This window comes from Branchiostoma belcheri, unplaced genomic scaffold (genome assembly GCF_001625305.1).
Source record: "Branchiostoma belcheri isolate BF01 breed outbred unplaced genomic scaffold, Haploidv18h27 scaffold205, whole genome shotgun sequence".
Lineage (NCBI taxonomy): Eukaryota > Metazoa > Chordata > Leptocardii > Amphioxiformes > Branchiostomatidae > Branchiostoma > Branchiostoma belcheri.
In genome coordinates, this window is record NW_017803547.1 from 191,854 (window position 1) to 211,052 (window position 19,199).

At 41.8% G+C, this 19,199-nt stretch overlaps 1 protein-coding gene across 1 annotated transcript in view; it reads right to left on the reverse strand.

Annotated features, from left to right (window-relative positions):
• Nucleotides 1-18,549, reverse strand: part of LOC109469499 (importin-13-like) — a 37,563-nt gene extending 19,014 nt beyond the window's left edge. Inside the window, exons 1-23 of the mRNA XM_019768021.1 lie at nucleotides 18,165-18,549; nucleotides 16,935-17,060; nucleotides 16,398-16,456; nucleotides 15,997-16,105; nucleotides 15,163-15,261; nucleotides 12,845-12,898; nucleotides 12,624-12,696; nucleotides 12,067-12,283; nucleotides 11,341-11,425; nucleotides 10,623-10,742; nucleotides 9,896-9,976; nucleotides 9,336-9,410; nucleotides 9,023-9,211; nucleotides 8,333-8,437; nucleotides 7,474-7,627; nucleotides 6,672-6,853; nucleotides 6,459-6,485; nucleotides 5,532-5,666; nucleotides 4,880-5,020; nucleotides 4,271-4,351; nucleotides 3,553-3,565; nucleotides 2,147-2,292; nucleotides 1,343-1,439 (exon numbers count right to left, since the gene is read on the reverse strand). Coding sequence (XP_019623580.1) covers nucleotides 1,343-1,439; nucleotides 2,147-2,292; nucleotides 3,553-3,565; nucleotides 4,271-4,351; nucleotides 4,880-5,020; nucleotides 5,532-5,666; nucleotides 6,459-6,485; nucleotides 6,672-6,853; nucleotides 7,474-7,627; nucleotides 8,333-8,437; nucleotides 9,023-9,211; nucleotides 9,336-9,410; nucleotides 9,896-9,976; nucleotides 10,623-10,742; nucleotides 11,341-11,425; nucleotides 12,067-12,283; nucleotides 12,624-12,696; nucleotides 12,845-12,898; nucleotides 15,163-15,261; nucleotides 15,997-16,105; nucleotides 16,398-16,456; nucleotides 16,935-17,060; nucleotides 18,165-18,212 — 2,416 coding nt within the window. The 5' untranslated portion in view covers nucleotides 18,213-18,549. The remainder of the gene's footprint in view (nucleotides 1-1,342; nucleotides 1,440-2,146; nucleotides 2,293-3,552; nucleotides 3,566-4,270; nucleotides 4,352-4,879; nucleotides 5,021-5,531; nucleotides 5,667-6,458; nucleotides 6,486-6,671; nucleotides 6,854-7,473; nucleotides 7,628-8,332; nucleotides 8,438-9,022; nucleotides 9,212-9,335; nucleotides 9,411-9,895; nucleotides 9,977-10,622; nucleotides 10,743-11,340; nucleotides 11,426-12,066; nucleotides 12,284-12,623; nucleotides 12,697-12,844; nucleotides 12,899-15,162; nucleotides 15,262-15,996; nucleotides 16,106-16,397; nucleotides 16,457-16,934; nucleotides 17,061-18,164) is intronic.
• Nucleotides 18,550-19,199: the final 650 nt, after the last annotated feature.

A 19,199-nucleotide genomic window follows, 5' to 3' on the forward strand; every position in this document is an offset into this window, starting at 1 on the left:
AAAATAATAGTACGGTGAAACATACCTCTCAGCTTACCTTAGGCCTGGACGAGCCTGGTATGGTATTTATCAAACCATCGTGGGCTGCCCGATATCTCTGCGGTGCTGGAAGGACTGTACGGCCGCCAAGCATGGTCCATCCGCGCTGTCTTTCGTACAGGACCAGAAAGCCCGGTGTACTGGGCTGATGTGGCCATAAATCTCTACGGGGGATCTGATAGTTTTTCCCCGCCGGCTCAACTGGTAGCCCGATGTGTCAGTGTCATGCCTGTAGAGTTTTTGCCAAGAGGTCCCTACCGAGCACACTTCTGTTCCACCACACAGCTACAGCCTGACTGGTTTAGACTTTTGTGAGAAAGTAAGTAAAAGGATGGAAGCTCCGCCCCCTATAGCAGTATCCTGTTTCCTAGATTCCATCCTATTGGCCTATCTTAGAATAACAGTAACTTTAACTGGGGGTATCTATTACCTCAGAGTAATATACACCACCCATCCAGGTGTCCGGCGTGATTAATTATTGCCATCTGCCATCCCCAACCTCTTGGTCCAGAGGCACGGTCATAAGGTATAGGAGAGACATGCTGTGTTTTAATTTAGGTCACTGACCGACACCAGGGATTGTACGATATTTACCGGGGGTGGGCTGGTACGTTGACGGGAGATGCACAAATAAAATCGGGGCCACCAACCAACATATTACAGAAAAAAACCGTCGCCAGAGTCTTTTTTAAGACTCAACTTGTTTACATTGGGCTGGCATTAAAAAAAGATACCAGTGCAAAAAAGAAAGCCTGATAAAAATGCCTAAAAACATGCCAAAAATAAGCCAAAACCCAAACCTCTGCTTGGAGAGTATGACATGAGAGGGAAGAACACAGAGTCATGTCATGCATGCTGTGTTCACAATAACGACTTGTTAGTCCAAATGGACAACAGATGAAGGATCATGATCCCCCAACTCATCATTCTATATTTCTGCTTAACTCATCGATTTAGGCTTTATGACAGTGGCACAGTTAGGTAACAGGTTTGCCAAAAGAAGGCCATCAGCAATGATGTCTTTGGCTGCACTAATCTCATTCTTAGTCAGATTCCAAGATCTTCTTCCAGACCTTTGCACAACAATTGTAACAGGTATGATGTAAGGCAGTGTGTTGTATAACTATAACACTACTAACTAATCTGAACATTGTATAAACTACCAGCTAATTACATTCAACTAGTACACACATGGATTCATAATTATGATATTGATAGAAGATACAGTATACAGAATACAATTCAACTAAATAGTCACCTAAATCTAGAACAATTTGAACACACAAAGGAGAGTGTGCCGTACCCTGCTGGAAGAGTGAGACAGTCCTGCTGGTGAGCTGGAGGAACAGAGTCTGCATGGTGGCAGCGTGGGACTCAGAACTGTGGAACAACGTCAGCAGCTGGGGAGGGGGGCAAGAAAAGAAACAACACACTCACTATCCAGTTTAGCATCTACCTGTTTTAACACAAAGCAAGAAATCAACCATACCTCTGTCAAATACATGGTATCTAGAGTTGTTGTCAACTTATTGTTTCATTCATTACTATGAATTTTGAGCTGATTCTGTCTAATGGTTTTTCCCACAGCGTTAAAGGCTTAGCAGTATAGCTGTCTGTCATCAGTGTTGCTAGGGTGCACAAAGGTTGACATGGTAACAGTTGGTAGTCATGGTGATAAGCTTTAACTTGCTTAGCCTTGTCAAGTATTGTAGACCTCAATCAGCAGCTACATGTACATGTGATGGCTGAGCTGTCATTTCTGTTGCTAGCATACATTTATGTGTAGCCATGGTAACAGGTTGCTAGGATACAGGTAACCACGGTAACTATAGATTTACCTGTTTGGCCATGTCTAGCACCGCGCTCTGTGGGATGGCATTGTACACCTGCACCATCATGTGTGTTGCTAGGATACGTGTTGCTATGGTAACAGGTTGCTAGGATACAGGTAACCATGGTAACTATAGATCACCTGTTTGGCCATGTTGAGTACGGAGCTCTGTGGGATGGCGTTGTACACCTGGACCATCATGTGTGTTGCTAGGATATGTGTAGTCATGGCAACAGGGTTGCTAGGATACAGGTAACCATGGTAACTATAGATCACCTGTTTGGCCATGTCTAGCACGGAGCTCTGTGGGATGGCGTTGTACACCTGCACCAGCAGCTCCGACAGCTGTGCCGTCATCGGCGCGATCTCGTCCTGTAGCGTCCGCACCGCTCGCTTGAACATCTCACAAACAGCCTGGAGGGGGGGGGTGGAGGGAACAACTGGGTTAGTGTGGGGAGAATCACTACGCATACTACTACCGAGAGTTGTGCCGTCATCGGTGCGATCTCGTCCTGTAGCGTCCGTACAGCTCGCTTGAACATCTCACAGACAGCCTGGGGGGGGAGGGGAAAACTGGGTTAGTGTGGGGAGAATAACTATGCATACTACTACCGACAGTTGTGCCGTCATCAGTGCGATCTCGTCCTGTAGCGTTCGCACGGCTCGCTTGAACATCTCACAAACAGCCTGGGGGGGCAGGGAACAACTGGGTTAGTTTAGAGGTAGTAGAGTATAGATACATCTATAGTACATAGTATTACATACATACATTTGCAGAAGGAAAACATAATTTTTGGGGGGCTCTCTTTCTTCCTCGTCTTCTCCAAACAGATAAGGTCAATGACCTGGACCAGATGGCTGTCACCATGGTAACTGGTGCTGTAGCACTGACTGTGATGTTGGTTACATTATGTAGCAAGTGTTTGCACCTAAATTACCTGTATAAATTATACGTATTCTAATTATTACTCATTTGCTTTGATACTGCTCATGCTCAACATGCAATACAGCAGCTCCCCCATGCAACTTCAATCTAACTGCAGTTATTTAAACAAACTGTCAGGTAAAGTGACATGCTCACAGACAACATGTCAGTTTCGTATGAACTTTAGTCTCAGCTTCAACACTTGTTGTCTCAACAATATTATTGTCTTTTTTTTCCTTACAACATACAAGTATACTGTTCAAAGAGAGTTAACTTCACATTACACCTTCCAACAAGCATTAATTTCTATGCTTAGAGAGAAACTCCCTCTTAGCTCCATTGACTGATTAAAAACTTTGTTAACCCTTTATATCTTGTTATATCTTGTGTGCTTTAATTCACCAAACAACCATGCTGTGTTCCTGGTATGTCAGTCATCACAACCCCCTGTTATAACAAACTGGGGACCTGAGGGCACCATTGGTTCCCTTATCATTGGACGAATCAAAAACTTCGTTAACCCTTCATATCTTGTATATGTGTGCATTGATTAACAAAGGATCCACCGAACGACCATGCTGTTTTCCTGGTATGTTAGATGTACATTGTGACAAACTGGGGACCTCTGTACTCCTTTGGTTCCCTTATCAGTACTGTACAGATGACTGTCTATTGTGTACAGCTGTCTGGACTTTGTGTTGCTGACTCTGCCCCCCACAAACACACACAAGTACTCCTTAATACATGTATATGCCTATGGGTGTCAGGCACTAGCTATAGAGGGATTGAACGTTTCAATATTTGTACAATCACTGAGTCACCCATTCTGGAACCTTCTTTCCAGTCATTTTGTATCCAGAACCGTGTCTATCTAGTAGTAATCTATGCCTGGATGGGTTAGGGTTAGGATCAGGCACGGTTCTGGATAGTCTCTACATTGTATGCATCCTCTATGTGATACTCCTTTATGTGCCCAAGGTGTCAGTCACTACAGGGACCGAATGGTTTCAATATTTGTACGATCACTGAGTCATTGGTTCTGGAACCTTCTTTCTCACATACATGTATGATACATAGTTACATACGTGTAAAGTCATACCCTCAACTTTTGGACCTTTCAACCCAAAATCATGTTTACTACCCCAGCAGTACTGTAGTTGATAATGATTTTGTTTGCTTTCTACCATGACCAATCTCATCATTTCTGTCCATTTCTTCCATATACATGTACAATGCACGACGTGAAAAAGTACCACTATTTTTCTTTGTGGAATATTTGCACACCTGTAAAAATTAACTGCTAAAATAAAATAATATGACTGCATGTATAAGCCTGGGTATTAACATTAAAATAAAAAGCAACACATTGTCAGGAAAAGAGGTTCCACTGCCCAACAGCCCCATCTAGCAGCTTTCATACCAACTGCAGCCTCTAACATGACCTCAGATGTTACAGTGTGTTATATTTTCCCCACCTCTATGACTCCAGTATCGGCGATCCACTGTGATACGAGTCTCTGCACTATCGGGTACACCTGCTGCAGTACCAATAGAACCTGCAAGGGGGCACACATAACACAGTCACACAGGTGGTAGTTAGAAATCAAAAATGGCTGTCAACAGATTGATTTTAGACCTGATCACTTACAATGTAGCACTCACAATATTAGGAACCTTATAACACTCAACAAATCACATTTTTTTAATGTATCTGGAGCCAATTTTGAGCTGTTTTCTCTTACATTTCTTTCCAGAAAATGTGAATTTCAATGTTTCAATACTAATAAACACCAAAATTAGTCAGTCTATGCTTTACCTAATCTCCAAGCAGATCTTTCAGTGGCCAATATCAAATTGGCCAGGCTGTATGCAATGACCACTAACTTGATGGCTAAAGGATACTCTTATACTGGCTAAAAGCCACTCCTGTGGCCAATGGATACTGCCTGGCCAATGGACACTCCTCTGGCCAATAGATACTGCCTTGCCACCGTAGGATCTGCTTGGAGATGGCTAATGGACACTCCTCTGGCCAATGGATACTGCCTTGCCACCGAAAGATCTGCTTGGAGATTATGTTTTACCGGCTGTGGTTCGTCAGCGCGAGGTTTTGGTTGTCGTTTCTCGGCTTCCTCACTTTCCGGCCTTCTGATGTCCAGTGCCGAGAACAGCATGGACAACATGTTCAGTTTCTGTATGACTGTCGCTTTACTGGAGGCAGAGGGCTGGAGAGAGAAAAAAAGCCAGTCAGCATTATAATCATGAAGCCAATTTTCTGACTTACACTAGTACAGTTACTGTAGTACTACTAAATGCAAGGTACAATGTAAGTGTTTGGAATATTAATTGTATCTGGCAATTTTGCTCAAAAACTGTTATTATTTGTCACTTCATCTGGAGAGAGCGAAATATCATACATGTACATGGATTGTCTGTCTGTCAGTGCCAACGACGTCTACTCTAAGATAGTTATAGAAAAAAAATTGAACACCTCAATCTTTGGTTGATAACTTTGGTACCGGGAGGCATGACTACCAGTATACTAATTAGATCTTATATCCACTACATATGCATGACATTGTTCATGTTCTTGTTCATTAACAGAAGCCTACTCAGTAGGAAAAATAAACCTCAATCCTGGGGTTCTCTGGCTTGAAAGTAAGTGACTTGAAAGCAAGAGTTATATTTCTTGAAATTTTCGGACCTGGTACAAGATGGTATGTCCACTACATGTACCTGTTCATTGAGTGAAGCCTCTAACTGCTGCACATGTGGCCCCAGGATGGCGTGGAGATAGTTCAGGATGTCCTGTACAGGCAGGACTGACAACAGGCTGCCCACTGCATGCATCAGCCGGATACTGTCTTTGGCCTGTAGAACAGACAATCGTTACTGAGCTACAAACATGTACATACAAGTACAACAGGCCAATATACTCAGAACTGACAACAGGCTGCCCACGGCATGTATCAGCCGGATACTGTCTTTGGCCTGAAACACAGAGAATCTTTACTGTGTACATGTACATGTAAAAACTGTAGGCTACTATCCTAGCACCCAATATATGTCATGTACTCAGGACGGACAACAGGCTGCCTACTGCATGCATCAACCGGATACTGTCTTTGGCCTGAAACACAGAGGATCATTATATTACTGAGCTACATACAATGTAGTATGTATGTAATATACATGTACTAATAACTGACAACAGGCTGCTAACTGCATGCATCAGCCGGATACTGTCTTTGGCCTGAAACACACAGGATGGGCACTGTTGTATACAGAATCATGCTTTATCCAGAACCATGCCTGATTCTAACCCTAGCCCATTCAGGCATAGAACTAGATACAGTGTATCCAGAACCGTGCATGATCCTAACTCAACCAATTCCGGCATAGAAATAGATGGGCATGGTGTTAGATACAATAGTCACCAAGAAGTGCTTTTTATTTTGTTCCACTGTGTCTTCTACCCTGCAAGTTCATGTAGCCTTTGGCCTTCAGAGTTTTTTGATGGTTCTTTTAAAAATTTTCAGGACGCTTAGGTCTTGAGGATTTGTGCAATGTCTTCCTTTCCTGACTTTGCAAAATGCTACATTCAAGAAAAAACAGGAAAGACTATTAAACATTCTTAAAGAGAGATTGGAATGTGTTACCTACCTTCATTATATTTCCTGTCAATGCATTCTGTAAGAAATAGAAAGAACCATGAGTTGAGTGAAAAGTCAACATTTGCAGACAAAAAAAAAATTAATGCAGTATATCTCCCCTCCCATTTGTCCCAAACTCTGTCTACGTCTTGAATATAACTTGGTACAATTTCATCAAAGAGACTCTTACAGTGAGTTTCTTCAAGATTCCTTTAAGACATACCTGGCAGGCAGATAAGATGTCGTTGGCGTACGGCTGCATGTTCTTAGAACACTCCTGGGCCACGTCCTTCAAGGTCAGGGTGGATGACAAGGTCAAGTCAGGGTTAGTGAACCCAGACAGGATGAGGGGGATCAGGCCGCTCAGCAGCTCTGGGTGGCTGTTTAACCACTCAGCATACGCTCCTGGAATCAAACAAACAAATAAACAAACAAACATCAGTAAAGCCACTGTACTATACTGAGCAGCTCAGGGTGGCTGTTTAACCACTCAGCATACGTTCCTGGAAATAAACAAACAAACAAACAAACATCAGCATAGCCACAGTACTACTGAGCAGCTTGGGTCGGGAGTTTAACCACTCAGCATATGCTCCTGGAAACAAACAAACAAACAAACGTAAATGTTGTTAACACATACATCTTATTAATAACATTGAGAGAAGCCTCTCACTATTGGTGTATATTGCGCCATGTACATTGACAATATGACTGTATCGCTAGAAAAAAATAACTGCCCTAACTAAGATCACCACATAAATGGAACTTTTTACCATTTTCTCTACAGCAGCTCTTGGATAGAATCTCAGGGACCAGATATGAAAGACCTCAAATTATATCAGTGAAGCTACTGGTAAATAGTTGATGAACTAGGTACTACCTTCCTTCTTTAGTGGAGACAAAGTTTGACATTCCCAGGGTTCTTTCAAACTATCAACTGCACAGGAGATGCTTACATTCTACATATATCATATATCAGTCAACAAATCTACATGTCTTTGAGCAAAAAAGTTTGGACCACCTACCTATTGTATAGAGTGTTGTCTCTGCCAGCCTTACATGTGTGATGGGGACTTTAGGGATGAGGTTGAACATGTTGAGGATACACTGGTCACTGCACTCCTCTGGATCCACACTCTCTCCTATGGACAGGAACGCGTGCAGGCAACCTTCTGTGGGCTGAAATACAGGGAAACAGCTGTTACTTCAGGGGAAAGATAGCATGGGGAAGGTTTTAACCTTTAAGTTTTAAAAACTGCTATGTCACAGGTAAACACTCCTCTGGGTCTACACTCTCTCCTATGGACAGGAACGCATGCAGGCAGCCTTCTGTTGGCTGCAGGACAAGGAAACAAATGTTACTGGTACATGGGGAAGATTAAAGTGTTACATTTCACATCTAAGGTAGCATGGGCAGGGTTAAATATGGTCTACACTCTCTCCTATGGACAGGAACGCATGCAGGCAACCTTCTGTGGGCTGGAGAATAAGATAAGGCATCACAATCTTGTCTTAGTTTACACAAAGCAGTCCTGCTTAGCGGCTATCAGACCTATAGCTACTGGTTGAGATACAAAGCTTCTGTCACTCACCTGATCCACATGTAACTTGCATGGACAATGTCATTAGACTCCATGATCCAGACTCATGACTCTCCACACTTTTAAAGATCCATGTACAACACAAATCATACTTCAATAATAGTATCTACAAATCTTGGTTAGGACACATATCTGGAGCTCCACTGTTCAAAATGAGCTAGAGGAATTTCTCCAGTACAATGAACCTGTAAATACTGTACATATCGTCTTTCTTCTCTGTCCTGACCAGTGAAAGATAGGCTCTTCATTGAGAGCTCACGTTCACCAGAAGAAAGTCTCCTACCTGCCAGGTCTCCTCCTGCTGTTTCCTGTCCTGCTGCAGGATGGTGCTCAGCATGGCGTACAGAAAGTTCAGCAGGGAGTCTCGCAGCAGGTTAAACGCATAAACCTGCAGACAGGGGCACAGTTTCAACAACAGTACATACATGTACACATGTACAGTACAGTACAGGAAATTCAGCAGGGAGTCTCGCAGCAGGTTAAACGCATAGACCTGGGGGGACAGGGGCAAAAAATGTTACTGTTCTTGGTGGCCAATGTGCAGATGTTGACACATTGGCGCACCAAATCCATAGTGTGTTTTTGGCACACATTTTGGACAGATTAGCCAAAGAGGCTCGGTGGGCGTCACTCTACTGCCAGGGAAGGGAAGGTCGTGTTAAGTGTCTTTCCTACAAAGGGCACACCGTCGGGGCATGGTGAGTATTGAAATCAGGACTTATTGGTTCCGAGTACAATGCTCTAACTGTTGTGCCACCGATGCCACCAGGGTACAGGGTCAGAGTTTCACCATGGCAGCAGCTTTTTTAACAACAGTACTGCTAACAACATGATGTTCTCCATGAGGACAATATGATGTTTGCCACTCCATCTAAAAATGTACATAAAGTTAAATTGTTCCTTTGTCTGAGCGAATAAATGTGTACTTAGTTCCTAATTGTTGTTTGGAATACTTATGATTGGGAAGCCATACCAGTGTATCCGCGATGTCCTGCCTGTAGCATCTGAACTGTTCCTTCTCCTCGGCGGTCCATGATGAGTACTCCGTGTCAGGAGGGTACTGAACCTTGATAAGCAGGATCTCCACTAGGTTCATGTACAGGGGGATGAAATATGCACAGTGGTCCTGGAACACCTGAGGCTCGGACGCTATCATGTCATCCTGAAAAAAATGTTACAGTAATTACATGTTAGACATTTTGAAAGGGTATACCTGCCAGTTCAGGATTGAACTTCTGTCCTGAGTAACATAAATCAACATACTTGCACTATGAACATTACGCCACAAGGTTCATGTACAGGGGGATGAAATATGCACAGTGGTCCTGGAACACCTGGGGCTCGGATGCTATCATGTCATCCTGGGGGTAAAATTAGGTACAATTTAACATAACATATTTAAGATAATAATGGTCGGATAAAGAGGCTATATAGCCTATATAAATCCGCTTCTTAAGCTAAACATTAAACACACAAATATAAAGTTCAGTTCTAAGCACAAATATAAAGTTCAGTTCTAAACACAAATATAAAGTTCAGTTCTAATAAAAAGTTCAGTTCTAATTTACATGTAGAAAGCAACCGTTCTTACAAATCTAACATCTAGACAGTCACTATAGAGCTCAAACTAACATAGAGTTCAAACTAGCTTTGAACACTAACTAACATTGAGCACTACAAATAACAACACTGAAAATTTTCGCCAGAGAACTAGCTTTAAAAAATGGTTCGCTTCTTAAGCATGAGTTATTTACAGTTTACTTCAAGTCATCTGGAAGCCTCTAACAACAGTCTTCAGACACAGGTCTAAGGATGGGATTCAAACCCAAGACCCAGTGATCCTCACCTGTAGGATGTACCAGAAGCTGAATGTCATGTCACTGGCTGTCTCATCGACTGGATACCTGCCAGGAATGCCTGTACACATCTGCAGAAATCAACACATTACACAATAATACAACATCAGCACAAAAATGGCTGATTTAATGGCCTGTACACATCTGTATTGGACAACACAATTACATAACATTAGCACAAAAATAGCACAGCCTGGTATGCCTGTACACATCTGTAAAACATTGCCTCAGAAATCAGTACTGTTTTTGTAGTTCTATTTATTTTCTCTGACAATTAGAGAAATTTTGCATCAAAAGGTGAAAGGATGGTTTCACAGTTGAAACAATTGTGTAGTACAGTAGAACTAAAAAGCCTCATTGAAGAGGTTCATCAGTCACGTAGAATTAACAGTTAGTAGAAATTCTTAAATCAGTGACCATAATTTTGTAAGGTAAATTACGTACCTCCAAATTTTCGGTGGACTGTACACCTTAAAGTACACCCTCCCCGGAGGCGGGGGAAGGAAGATCCACACAAGTCTCAATCTAGTCTTGTGTTCTCGCAAGACTAGGTCACTCCGTGATCAGGATGTACAGTTGACTTCGAAAATTTGGAGGTATGTGTTTTTACCTTACAAAAACAGTCACTGATTAAAGAATATTCTACTAACTGATAGGAAAAGATTTTCTTTGGGCTGTGTTAAATTTGTGGTGATAAAACAGTAAGCAGTTTCCTACCATGATGATTTTGATGAGTTCGAGTGAGTTCTGCTTGTGTTGTCCTGTACTCTCCAGCAACACTTTACTGTGGTTCTCACCAATCGCCACCGCTAACCTGCACAAACCATTGCACGTGTCCTGTAGGGGACAACAACACACAAACCATTGCATGTGTCCTGTAGGGAACAACAACACACAAACCATTGCATGTGTCCTATAGGAGAACAACACAAGTAGGTGGGACTTTAGTGTTCATTCATGTTCTTAGCAAAGTTTTAGTTATAGCCAGCCCAGCACAAACCATTGCACGTGTCCTGTAGGGGAGCAACAACACATTGTGTTTAGAGTTAAACTTTTGATCCAACACAAGGGAAGTTCTCTCACCTAGAGCTTTTGGCCAGTGTTCACTCTGGTCTTCCTCAGTAGACTGACCACTTGTGTTGGATCAAGCGTTTTAACTCTAAACATGTAACTACCAACACAGGTGAACTTTCGTGATAACAACACAAGTGGTAGTGTTCATTCATGTCCCTAGCAAATGTTCAGTTATAGCCTGCACACACCATTACATGTGTAATTAAAAGAGAACAACAACAAAAGCGGTGTTCATTCATGATGCTCTTAGCAAAGTATCCACTAAACCTTATACCAAACCAATGCACATATCCTCAAGCATGTCATGCCTTATGGCATGGAAAAAGATATGTTGGCTACCGGAAATAATATGCGATCTCACCATATCCTTGTCCTTTATTGCAGTTTCTAACATGTCCTGTAGCTGTAAGACTTGTGGGAGGAACTTCTGGACTGTGTTGGGATATCTGGGAAAGGTACACACAAAACCACCATTATATACCAGGCTCTGTATACTTGGCAATGCTAACTATGCAACAGTAACATCAAAAACTTTTAAAATTCATACACTATGTCTTGTTCTACAAATTATTTTCAAATGTTGTCTGCTATTGCTGGTGTGCTTCACATACATGTATAATGAAGTACTATAGAAGCTTTAGGAAAACCACATCCAAAAATATCACTCACTAGTTGTATAATACTCTTACTCACTACTAGTAGGTCATTGTACCAGGCACTTGTACAAGTGTGAAAGTGAAGAAAAAAGAGTACACAACTGACTTGTAAGCCAATAGTTATAAAATACTCTTGCTCGCTAATTCATTGTACCAGGTTCTTGTGCAAGTGTGTAAGTGAAGGGGAAAAATTAAGTACATGAAAAGAAAACAACTGACTTGTTACTAGTTGTAAAATACTCTTATTCAATCAGTCATAATTGTACCAGGTACATGTACAAGTGTCTAAGCAAAGGAAAAACCTAAAAAAACTAACTTGTAAGATGTAGTTGTAAAATACTCTTACTCAAAAGGACTGGTCAGTGTACCTGGGTACTAGTGCTCCTACAAGTGTGTACAATGCAAGTGAAGAAAAAAAGACCACAACTGACTTGTAGGCCATTGGTTGTAGGACCACGTTGACGAGAGCGTCTACGGCCACATCGAACAGCTCCGGGCTGCGGACGGCTTTAAACGCCAGGTTAGTCAGCCCCTCCACTTCATTCAGGGGAACCCCAAATGTTACCCAGCTGGAGAAACATTTCAGGGCCTGCTGTTGGACGTCTAGGGGGGACGGCTGCTCTAGCAGGTTTTGTAGGAGTGGTAGGACTGTGGAAGATGGAGGAATCATTATAAAACACACTACTAAGGTTGGAATCTTTGTCTCAATCGTTAATAGTGACAGACCCTTTTTTCATGATCATGAGGCTTGTGCATTATATACACATCTGAAGCAAGAAAGGGGATATATACATGTAGGACACAAATCTCTTTGATTTTCTTGATTTCAGTGAATGATGAAGAAAGTACAAGTACAATGATACTACATGCTACATTTTATTTCATTATTATATTGTATTGTAGCAGATTCCAGGAAGAAGAGTGTAAAATCCTGTAACACGAATGGAGATCCTAATAAAACAAACAAGATGCTGTGAAAACTCCCTACCATACGGCAGCCCTCCCTGCATGGCATGGCGAACTGTTCCCCGTCTGCTCTGGGCCAGGCACGTCGTGTTGTGCTGCACAAAACAGACAAAACTGAGCTGTTAAATCAAACAGATCTAAGATCAAAAGAATGTGCAATTGAACTGATCATGCTAGTTAACATACATACTTTTTTCATAGGTTGGTAAATCACTGGATAACAAAGTAGAATAAAGTATTCACCTGTTCTGGAAGTACTGTCAGCAGCTCCAACAGAGCACCACATCTCTGGGACGGCTGGAAGCAACAGAAAGAAAAATTTAGAGCAAAATGATTATTATTCAAATGGCAAAATAAATGTTTTTAACAACTCTCAGAGATGACCAACAGGCTTACGACTGTGAAGTTGTGCAATGAGTATTGTATATGCACATATGAGTTTAAACTAAAATGATTGAAATGCTTGAAAATGTGCAGAAAAATATTGCTTATCCCCCTGGCCCAATGTGAGCCTCTCACTTAACTAAAATTTTATTATAGTAGCAATTTACTACTTAATACTAATAGGGAGAAACAATTGCCTGTGAATGTGTGTATGAGTATACTATATGCAGATATTTTTCTTGAGAAAGATACATTTGTAATTCAATTGACTCATTAATTCTTCAATGATAGCTCTGTTTGCTTCAAGCAGCAATTACCTTAACCTTCTCCCTGTTGCCTAACTCCGTAACCAATACAGAACCAATAGAGATTTCCAAATGGCTACCTCAGTGTGCTAAAGGTTAACCTTCTCCCTGCTGCCTAACCCTGTAACCAATAGAGAATTGGTAGCCAAGTGGCTACTTCGGTGTGCTAAAGGTTAACCTTCTCCCTGCTGCCTAACTCTGTAACCAATACAGAACCAATCGAGATTTCCAAATGACTACCTCAGTGTGCTAAAGGTTAAACTAAGAGTCTTGCAGTTCACCTTCTGACCTTGGCCAGTTCTAAGTGTTTGTTTCTGTCCTTGGCGGCCATTTGTGAAGATTGATATGACTTGACCTTTGTATGAGTGACCTTTGCTGATGACTTGTTTTTCTCACTTTGGTCAGGACAAAGGTCGAGATGGGCAAAGTCCGGCGTTCTTGTGACCAGGTAACACATGAGGACAGGGCTTCACTATAATTGCATGTTACACAAAATAAAGTTTAACCACACAACTTGATAAATACTCAAAGTGTAGTCTCCACCAGCCTAACTATGCGGGTTAAAAAACAGTAAAATTTAGCCAATATTTGACCAGTAGAGTTTAGCCAGCGTAGAGTTCATTTGCCAACTTCAGAGGGGGAAATTAACCCTCTTGCGGACTGACTCTCCTGGCCAACTATATTTCCTCTTTTTTACCGAATTCTAGGATTTGTACCCCCGTAGGAAGGCCTGGTGGAGGCTATCTCAAAGTTTGAGGTTTTTCAGATAGCATCTTTTACTCTCTTTCTTCAGTGTATAAGAATGAGTTTGAAGACAATTGTAATCTATATGTAGGTTGATTCATGGTTCGTTGATTTGAAAAATCAGCTAAGCATACTTTAAAAGCTATTCTCTCACATGTATGTTATGGCAGTTTACTGGTTATGCAAAACAAAAAACAAAGAATGATGAATGATCAAATACAGCTCTTTGATTGTTTTTTAGTTGTTTTCCTCCCTCCAGGATGCGACCATCAACATGTTTTCCATTCTGGTCTTTTTTGACTGAAACTCCATGGACCTTTGCACCTCCTAGGGACACGCTCCGCGGAGTGTTTGCTTGTGGGGTCAGTAAATCAAGGTTGAAACCGAGGTCAATATTTGTCAAGGGCATTTTTGTGGAACAATAACAGGTCTATAGGATCTTGTTTTTGTTGTAGGTAATCTCACGCGAAAAAAACAAGTACGTGGCCCCCTTCCAAGTAACACTCTTGTTTCAACAAACAAAAATAACAAATAAACAATGTTTTTCTTTATGTTTCAAGGGCACCAAGCTCATTATCCTCTATTCACCTTGTTACAGAATCAAGTATCAGGGAACAACCTACATGTGCCACATATTTCTATAAGATAGAAAGAATAGACATATCCTGTAAGTCTGGTCTTCCACAGCTTGTACCTACTGCACACAACTGATGTGTTTTATCTTTTGGCAAGTGATGCTATCACCATCATCGATCAGCAGAGAGATGAACATTTGCCAGTTACTGCAAAATGTTTCTCTTAAGGTTTTCCATTTATGCACGTACTCACAGAGAGCTGTGCTGCTGGCATGTTTGAGTGCACCTCAAGCAGCTTGTCCCTTCAGATGTGTTCACCATTATGTGATACAAGCCAATAAAAGATGGACATTTGCCAGCTAATGCAAGTTGTGTCCCTAAAGCCAGTAGTAGTAAAGGTTTTTGTAACTACAGGTACTCACAGACAGTTTAGTGCTGGTTGCCTGTTGGAATGTGTCTAGAAAATGAAACTTCAGACGTGTTCACCATTTATGTATTTGCCAGCTAATTCAAGTTGTTTCTCTAAAGGTTTTTCGTAACTACAGATACTCACAGACAGCTCAGTGCTGGTTGCCTGCTGGAATGTGTCCACAATTCCCTTCACAGCCTCGGGCCACACCTCAGGCATCGTGTTCAGGGCAAAGGCTGACAACTGGGGAAAAAACAGGGGAAATGACACAAATCAGCAACAAACTGCTTAGATTTCATTCACCAGTCCTATCTGCAAAGTCTGGCTGCTTTGATTCAAAATCTGCTTCACTTCTTTAGGTCACAAGACAGTCAACACAAACATCAAAACTTAGGCTGATAAAGAATAATAGAGCAATTTTTGTTGTCAACACTTTTAATATTGTGATGTTAAAAGTTGACAGACCGTTTGCCGGGGCGCTACGCTCCTAGGAGCATGCGGACATGAGTGAGTGAGTGACACTTTTAATAACCCACAGGCAAGCCAGATGCTAGTTCGACATGTGGATAGACTCTACAAGTCTACTCCATGCATGCCTACAACCAGCCACCATCTAATCTCCAAGCAGATCATATGGCATCAAGGCAGTATCCACCAAAGGTGGCTAATGGACACTCCTCTGGCCAATGGATACTGCCTTGCCACCGTATGATCATTTATATTCTGCTGTGCATCATTGTGAGGCCTGTACGTATGGTATGACACAACTTTCAGTGACTGGTATGTGATACAGTACTTATATACAAGCTAAAACTTCACTAACAAACTGGACATCATAATAAAGATACATGTATTATATTCCTTTAACTTTAAAACTGTAACTCACAGCGACACACAGCTTAGTGAGAACCATCCTCACAGGAGCTTACAATTATTACATGTACATACTACATGTATATTCCAGTAACAGTAACTCACAGCCACACACAGCCTGGTAAGAACCATCCTGGGCCCTGCAGCGAAGGCCAGGATCTGCTGGAACAGCTGGGTACGCAGGCTGGCGTAGTGGTCGGCAGGAAGCTCTGCCCTAGCAACCACAAACACGGCAAACACAAGATATTACAAATGTTCTCAAGTTTGGTAAGAGTTTAATGATCTCTACACAGCTGGTGTGTTACGCCGAAGGGCGGTTATACCGGCTATACCGATACAGATACAGACTCTACAAAATAATATAAAAAGCAGAGAAAACTACAAGACAAACAATCAAATACATACATGAAAAGCCACATATAAATGAGCCTGTCTTTTCAATGGACAAATACAACAAAATATAAGTATTCCACCCAAATCTACTAGTACAAGAATCTCTGACCTACCAGTGGTGAGATATTTTGATGTAGAGAGCATTGGCCCCAAAGAACTGCACTTCAGCTGCCTGGAGAAAAACATAGAAGATTTGTCAGGTATAGACTTACATTTGTTACTATAGTCACATGACCATGGTGTCACCTGGCTTCAGTTGTGGGTCAGTCAGCACGTCTGCAGAACGTACTGCGCCTGCGCAGAACCCTGTATTGTCGCGTTTTTTGTTGGGTTTTTGGTCAACGTTGCATCAGAATTTTGCTTGTTGCAGAGGATATTCTTTCCGAAACAACATTTGGAAACTACTGTCGAAATTCTAACCTTATATGAGCGAATACAACCTTATATGAGACGTTCTGCCGAACTGCTATGTACAATACATTACGGGTTTCGCGCAGATGCAGTACGTTCTGCCGACGTGCTGGGTCAGTCATACTGAAGAAGACACTTGTGCCAAAGAAACACAGACAGATCACACACACACACACACACACACACACACACACACACACACACACACACACAAGAAACAAACAAACAAACAAACAAACCTTGTCCTTCTGCAGTAGTACCCAGCAGAACTGCCAGGCTTGTTGTGACACCTGAGCAGCCATCAGCCATTTCTGAGCAGCGTCTTTCACCGACACGTTGGGGTCAAAATACAGCTGGTGGAGTGCCTGGGGGGGAGAGAGTGAGGGGTGTTAGTATACAGGAGAGGAGGCACAAACGTGGGGTCACGTAGCGGTAGTGTCTTCGGCTCGGGACCAAGAAGTCCCGGGTTCGAACCCCACCTTGTCACTTACCTAGACATGGCAGGATTTGAACCCCGGACCTCTTGGTTCTGGGTTGATTGCTCTGCCATTACACCATACGACCAAATATTTTGACAAATTACACACATGCATACGTCAAATGGTCAGCTAGCCGAATATGTATAACATAGTGTAATACTGTTCAAAACTGGTGTGTTATGAGCACTTTAAAGGTGGTTTACTACCTATTTAACACTACCCAGTAGTTCTGCAAATTATTATATAAATGAATATGCTTGATACTTGCGAGAGAAGTAATCAATTCAATAGAAGTATAACTGTATTACAACTCTCGTTAATGTCTTTAAGGCGATTTGTGGAGGTGCGCCGGTGTACATGTCATCTCTGTTCAAGTGGGAGACTGATCCAACATTAAGTGTACGGACCACTCGATCAGAGTTAAAGCGTCTTAGGGACTATGACCCTCACCTACTCTGCTGTCCACCAGCAAGAGTCACGGCGTACCGGAGCAGTCTACAGTACTATGGTCCTTACCTGTGGAACACTCTTCCGATACAGCAACGACAGCTCCTCAGTCTCAGGACTTTTAAACAGAATATTAGAAGCAGGACTTCTCAGGATTTTTAAACAGTTCATTAGGAGCAGGACTTCTTAGGACTTTTATTCAGAACATTAGGTGCTGGATTTTGACACTGTTGATGTTTAGGATGTTGTAATTTAGTAATAGTTTATGTACTGTGTATTTGTTGTGTGTACTTTTATGTGTATCCAGGATTACCTGAAAAACAGGCCGGGATGGCCTGAGTTGTAATTACTGGTTAAATAAAATAAACTGAAACTGAACTGTATTTCCCATGCATACTCTTATTCTTTAACATTGAGACAGACTGCAAGTCTAGTTCAAACTGTCAAATCTATTTGTTCAAGGGGGAGGGAGCTCACTTTCTGTACATAGTATCGTTAACGTTATTATCGTTATCCAAGTTATTGTCCTACTTTAGTACTTACCCGCTCTATATTTTCTACCGTGAACTCCGCCGGCGCTTGTGCCTCCATGACAAGCTCCGTTCCGACGTAGAAAGAACGCAAACTTGAACTTCTAAACGTGAACTTGCACGTAGTACTTAGCCAGACGACGTCGACGATTTTCCAAGCAGATGCAACTACCTGACAAAGCCTCTCCAGAATTTGCCCCTCTCTCGGACAAAGCTAAAGCTCAGACAGCTCGCTCTTTGCTACAGACTTAAAGCAGTATATTCAAAGATATAGTCCTCCTAATGTCTGCCTGAATTGTTTCTTCTTTTCGGCAGAAAACGAGAATTATAACGAGTAATCAGCTGTCAAAATTTCGGACCGTCCGCCATTTTGGACGAAGTCTCGCATATCATTCTCGCGAGAACGTGACGGACGAAACCATTTGGCCGTGGGGTAAACGACTGGTGTAAATCAGTGGTAATATGAATTGATGTTTATAATAATCTATTCACTCGTTGATTAGGTACAAAAAAATTCACTTACAAAGAGTTACTTTCACCTTGTACAAACAAGAAAGAGGTTTTGTACGGATTTTGTCTTAGTAAATGGAACTATGAGCAGCAATAGTGCCGAATGGCATCTTCAGCACCAAGGACAGGGATAGTACTATGTGTGTACATAGATGTTCAGCGCCAATAACAGGGATAATACATGGCTTGCCACCGACTGTTTAGCAAGAATAACGAGGATAGTACTGTTTAAGTTGTTATCTCAATCTCTGTCCTGTTTTTGTTGGTATCTTTTTTGCTCTTTTCTATATAACGTTAGAATCTACATAGTATTGCATGATGTAATCACTGAACTAGTAAGTTGTTGCATTGTCATATGGTCGCACACTTTGAAATCCCATGGATTTTTACTTATGATGTATTATTCTAAAAGTGAAAAAGAGACACCAGAAGTTTTCAATCTTTATCAAGTTTCTACACTGATAGAAACACTTGAATAATAACTCTGACCAAGTACATGACCGTGTGCCTCAATACATACATGGAGCACATGGTCACA